At 49.4% G+C, this 5000-nt stretch overlaps 1 protein-coding gene across 1 annotated transcript in view; it reads right to left on the reverse strand.

The window, feature by feature from the left end:
• Nucleotides 1-5000, reverse strand: part of LOC122251856 (ionotropic receptor 21a) — a 10021-nt gene that overhangs the window by 775 nt on the left and 4246 nt on the right. The window contains exons 6-11 of the mRNA XM_086530342.1: nucleotides 4768-4915; nucleotides 3992-4149; nucleotides 1735-1886; nucleotides 1199-1514; nucleotides 475-636; nucleotides 47-190 (exon numbers count right to left, since the gene is read on the reverse strand). Of these exons, the coding sequence (XP_086386468.1) occupies nucleotides 47-190; nucleotides 475-636; nucleotides 1199-1514; nucleotides 1735-1886; nucleotides 3992-4149; nucleotides 4768-4915 (1080 nt within the window). The remainder of the gene's footprint in view (nucleotides 1-46; nucleotides 191-474; nucleotides 637-1198; nucleotides 1515-1734; nucleotides 1887-3991; nucleotides 4150-4767; nucleotides 4916-5000) is intronic.

Genomic DNA, 5000 nt, shown 5'->3' on the forward strand with positions numbered 1-5000 from the left:
TGACACTCAAAACTATTACAAGACAACACATTTCCAAACCCCCAACCTTTTTGGCGCGTTCGATGGCCTCGAAGAACCAGTTGGTGACGAGCCCGCCCTCTACCATCCACGTGATGACTTTGCTGAACTTCGCCTTCAGGGGAGAATGGATCTGGAAGCCCATCGCGATGTGGCTGACGGAGATACATTCCTGGAAGAAGGTGGAGGAGGACGAGGAGAAGGAAAAGAAGCAGATGTATATTTACGAATTTAACTGCACTAAAATAGAGAAAAAAATTATACCGGATGTAAATCGTAGATGAGGGCCATTGCAAAATTGGTAACGAAACGTAAATATTGCAACAAAATATTGCAAGAAGTCGACACAACAATTATCATAGAAATAAAACATCACTAAACAAGTCAACAAGACATACACACATACACATCCAAACACAAAGAAAAACAAAACAGGACTTCAAACTGAACCAAAACCTTCATGATCCTCATCCTGGGGCGGCCCTGCGGAGTGGTGAACTGCGTGGACACGACGTACTCGAGGTAGCTGCGGCTCTCGATGTTCACGCCTTCGCCCGCCAGAACCAGCTGGTACACCTGCTCGAAGCCCGGCACGACGCGGTACCGGTCTGCCAGCGCCTGGGGGGTGGGAGGGGGATTGGGGAGGGGAAACGGGAGGGATGTGGAGAGAGAGAGAGAGAGAGAGAGAGAAAGAGGGGAGAGAGAGAGGAGGGTGGGAGGGAAGGAGGGGGAGAGTTTATAATTCATTAGGCATTTCTGTTGTTTTGTTTTGCTCTTTAATCTGTACGTCATCCATGATCCTCTTAATTCAATGGGAATAATAAACATTCAATAATCTTTATATTATTCCTTCTTAGTCTACAGGAGAAGAAGAGGGAAAAGAATAAAGACGAAGAAGACAAAGAAAAAAAAAGTTCTACTTATTCTCTGGCAATTTCTTAGAACACGTTGACGCAGAGGATGGGATGAAAAAGAAGAAGAAATGAGAAAGAGGAATAACAAGAATCAAATTTCCGGTAATGATAAGAATGCAGCCTGCGTATCCTTCTTGGCCTAGACCGGAGAGCTCGTGTAAACGGTGACGCAGAGAAAGAACCGCAAGAAAAGAGGGAAGACGGAGAAGAACAAAGAAGAATAATCACACTTAACCACACTACACTCTCTGTAGGAGGAACCCAACCTGAATATCCTTATTCTCGGAGAGGACCATGGATCCTTTGAAGAAGGAGTTGACGCAGAGGATGGGCAGGCTGGCCTCTCGCAGCTCGCGGATGGTCTCCATGCCCTTCGGCTGCCTCGACTTCGTCAGGAACGCCGTCAGGTTGGAGCTGTAGCTGGTGGTGAGGACGATGGCGTAGAACCACAGCAGGAGGAAGAAGGAGCGCGTGCTGTCCCTCGCAGGAAGGCGGTGCTGCGGCTGGCGGAAGTGCATGCCGGCGGCGTACAGGAACGAGGACGCCATCGTCAGGAGGCTTCGGTGCTCTCCGCTGCCTCCGCTGGGGGTCGGTGGGGGGGGGATGATAAAAATAATAATCATAGGTACAAATTGACAAACAAATACACAAACAAGTCAACATCCATGTAAATCAAACATAGAAACAAACTAAAACATATAAACAAGTCACCATCTAAGTATTTAGATAAAATTAGATAAACAAAGAGACAAACGTATATACAAGCAAATGAACCTCGTAGCACCACCCAACGAGACTTTACCCGAACTGCGTCAAGAGCACCAGGAGATAGAGGGCGCATGCGCAGACCGCGAGCGCCAACAGGAAGGCCAGCCACGTCTCCATCTGGTAAGGGAGAATGAGCGAGCGCCAGCGAGGCACTGGAGGCTCCATCTTGGCCGTGAAGCAGCTCCTCTGGGGAACGGGAGGAAGGGGGAGAGGATGAATGGGGAGACAGGGAAGAGAATCGGATAAGAGGGAAGGGGGGAAAGGGAGAGAGGAAGGGAGGTGGGGGAGAAACGGATAATAGAGAAGAGGGAAAAGGGAGGTGGGGGGACGGGAGGAAGGGTGAGAGGATGAATGGGGAGATAGAGAAGAGAATCGGATAAGAGGGAAGGGGGTAAGGGAGAGAGGAATGGAGGTGGGGGAGAAACGGATAATAGAGAAGGGGGGAAAGGGAGGTGGGGGAGAGGAAGAATGGGGAGATAGAGTAGAGGAACGGATAATAGAGAAGGGGGGAGGGAGGAAGGGAGGTTGGGGAGATGGAGAAGAGAAACGAATAATAGGTAAGGGGGGAAAAGGAGGAAGGAAGGGAGGTTGGGGAGAGAAAGAATGGGGAGATAGGGTAGAAGAATGAATAATAGGGAATGATGAAAAAGGAAAGAGAGGATATAGAAGGGAGTTGGAAAAAAAGAAAAATGTGAAACAAGGAAGTATCGAAAGTGGAGAAGAAAAAAAATGGAATAGAAAAGAAACAGAGAAAAACGAGGAACAAAAAATGAAGATAAAAGAAGAATAAAAGGAGAAATGGAGAGGAGTTGAAGGGAAAGAGGGAAACAGAAGTGTTAAAAAGGAAGAAGAAAAGAATTGTAGTGACTGGGACAGAGAGAAACAGGAAAGCAAAGAAATGTGAATAAATAGGATGAAAGGCATTTAAAAGAGGGACGCAGAAAGAAGAAAAAAAGACAAATCAGTAATAATGATTATAAAAATAAATGAACAGATGTAGAAAAGGAATAAATAAATAAATAAAGAGATGGATAAACTTATTGAAAGAAGGATATCCATAAATACATATATTGATTGATAAATAAAAATATATGAAGAATAAATCAAAAGAAACAGACCATGAGGATAAGGAGAATCATATAGATGAGGGAAGAGATGATGGCGGAGATAGAGAGGAAAGAGAAAAGGGTAAATGAAGAGAGAGGAAAGAGAAAAGGGTAAATGAAGAGAGGAAAATGAAGAGAATGGTAATGTTAATGATAAATATGGTAATGGTAACTACGGTAATGATCCAGATAGGAGGCAAATCAGGTCAATGAAGGAAATAAAAGATATTGTAAAAATAGGCCTATACGTTCAAGGACGTGTGTAAGGGATCGTGTACGTACATGCTTTATTGATTGACTGATTGACATACATGTCTACTATTTACTTTATCATTCAGTTCATTTGCCTATCAGTTCGTAAATTATACTTTTCATCTATTCATGCAGCCGCGTCAACAGTCACTTGAGCTCTGCCCCCCCTCCGCCCACCCCATAAAGACACACAGCCCTTCACTTTACCTTTCCTTTCCTTCACCTTCACTCTTCCCTTCTCTGCCTCTCCTTTCTCCTTCCCTCACCATCCACTGTCCCTTCCTCCCTTTCCCCTCCCCTACCTTTCCCTTCCCCCTCCCTCCTCTGCCTTCCACTCCCCTTCCCCCTCCCTCCTCTGCCATTCCCCTCTCCTTCCCCCTCCCTCCTTTGCCATCCCACTCCCCTTCCCCCTCCCTTCTTTGCCATCCCACTCCCCTTCCCTCTCCCTCCTCTGCCTTCCACTCCCTTCCCCCTCCCTCCTCTGCCTTCCACTCCCTTTCCCCCTCCCTCCTCTGCCATTCCCCTCCCCTTCCCCCTCCCTCCTCTGCCATTCCCCTCCCCTTCCCCCTCCCTCCTCTGCCTTCCACTCCCCTTCCCCCTCCCTCCTCTGCCATTCCCCTCCCCTTCCCCCTCCCTCCTCTACCTTCCACTCCCCTTCCCCCTCCCTCCTCTGCCTTCCACTCCCCTTCCCCCTCCCTCCTCTGCCATTCCCCTCCCCTTCCCCCTCCCTCCTCTACCTTCCACTCCCCTTCCCCCTCCCTCCTCTGCCATTCCCCTCCCCTTCCCCCTCCCTCCTCTGCCTTCCACTCCCCTTCCCCCTCCCTCCTCTGCCATTAACCTCCCCTTCCCCCTCCCTCCTCTACCACCCCCTCCCCTTCCCCCTCCCTCCTCTGCCATTCACCTCCCCTTCCCCTCCCCTACCCCCCCTCTCACCTCAACAGCATACGGCGCACTGTAGTGTTGGAAATCCATGCGGTCGTGAAGGTCGCTCACATACATGTTTCCAACGCCAATATCGGCCTTACCGGTGTAGAGCACGGCGACGATGCCGTCCCAGCTGCCGTTGGGAAGGCGGTCGCCCCACAACTCGCCTGGTGGTGGTGGGGGAAGGGGGGGGGGTGGAGAACGATTTAATTATCTTGTTGATATCAAAGCCTGCAGGATGGGTGGTGCGGGAGGTGAGTTTGTTAAATTGGTGAACGCTATGATTATCATGTTGATACCAAAGCTGGTGGACTATTCAGTCTTGTGGATATCAAAGCCAAGTTGGGAGGGGAGAAACTTAGATTTTGAAATTGGTGAGCGATTTAGTCATTTAGTTAAACTCAAAGTTACAAATAATGGACAAGTAGACAGTCATGAACTATTCGTCACGCATGCATTTAGGCCATGCATTATGTACTGTGCATAAGTCATATAATATATACATACACCATACACGAAAGCCATATACCATGCACATACATATATATTCTGCAATACACCATACACATACACATCCACTTCCCAACACACACACACACACACACTCTCTCTCTCCCTCTATGTCTCTCTCTCTCTCTCTCTCTCTCTCTCTCTCTCTCTCTCTCTCTCTCTCTCTCTCTCTCTCTCTCTCTCTCTCTCTCTCTCTCTCTCTCTCTCTCTCTCTCTCTCTCTCTCTCTCTCTCTCTCTCTCTGCAACACACCACGCACGAGCAACACGCACGCACCGGGAGGCGGCTCGACGAAGACGGGCCTGAACTGGAAGACCTGCGCCAGCGCCCGCACGATCTCCACGTCGCGCCCGAAGCGCCGCGTCAGGTTGCCGGCGGCGTCGCGCTCGTAGATGATGTGCGGAGGAAGCTCGAACTGGACCACCTGGGGGAGGGGGAGGGGGAGGGAGGGGGGGAAGGCAAGAGGAGAAGAGGGGAGCGGTGGCGAAGGAAGGGGATGCGAGGGGAAG

This window comes from Penaeus japonicus, unplaced genomic scaffold (assembly GCF_977035675.1).
Source record: "Penaeus japonicus unplaced genomic scaffold, GWHDUDI00000001_assembly GWHDUDI00000033, whole genome shotgun sequence".
NCBI lineage: Eukaryota > Metazoa > Arthropoda > Malacostraca > Decapoda > Penaeidae > Penaeus > Penaeus japonicus.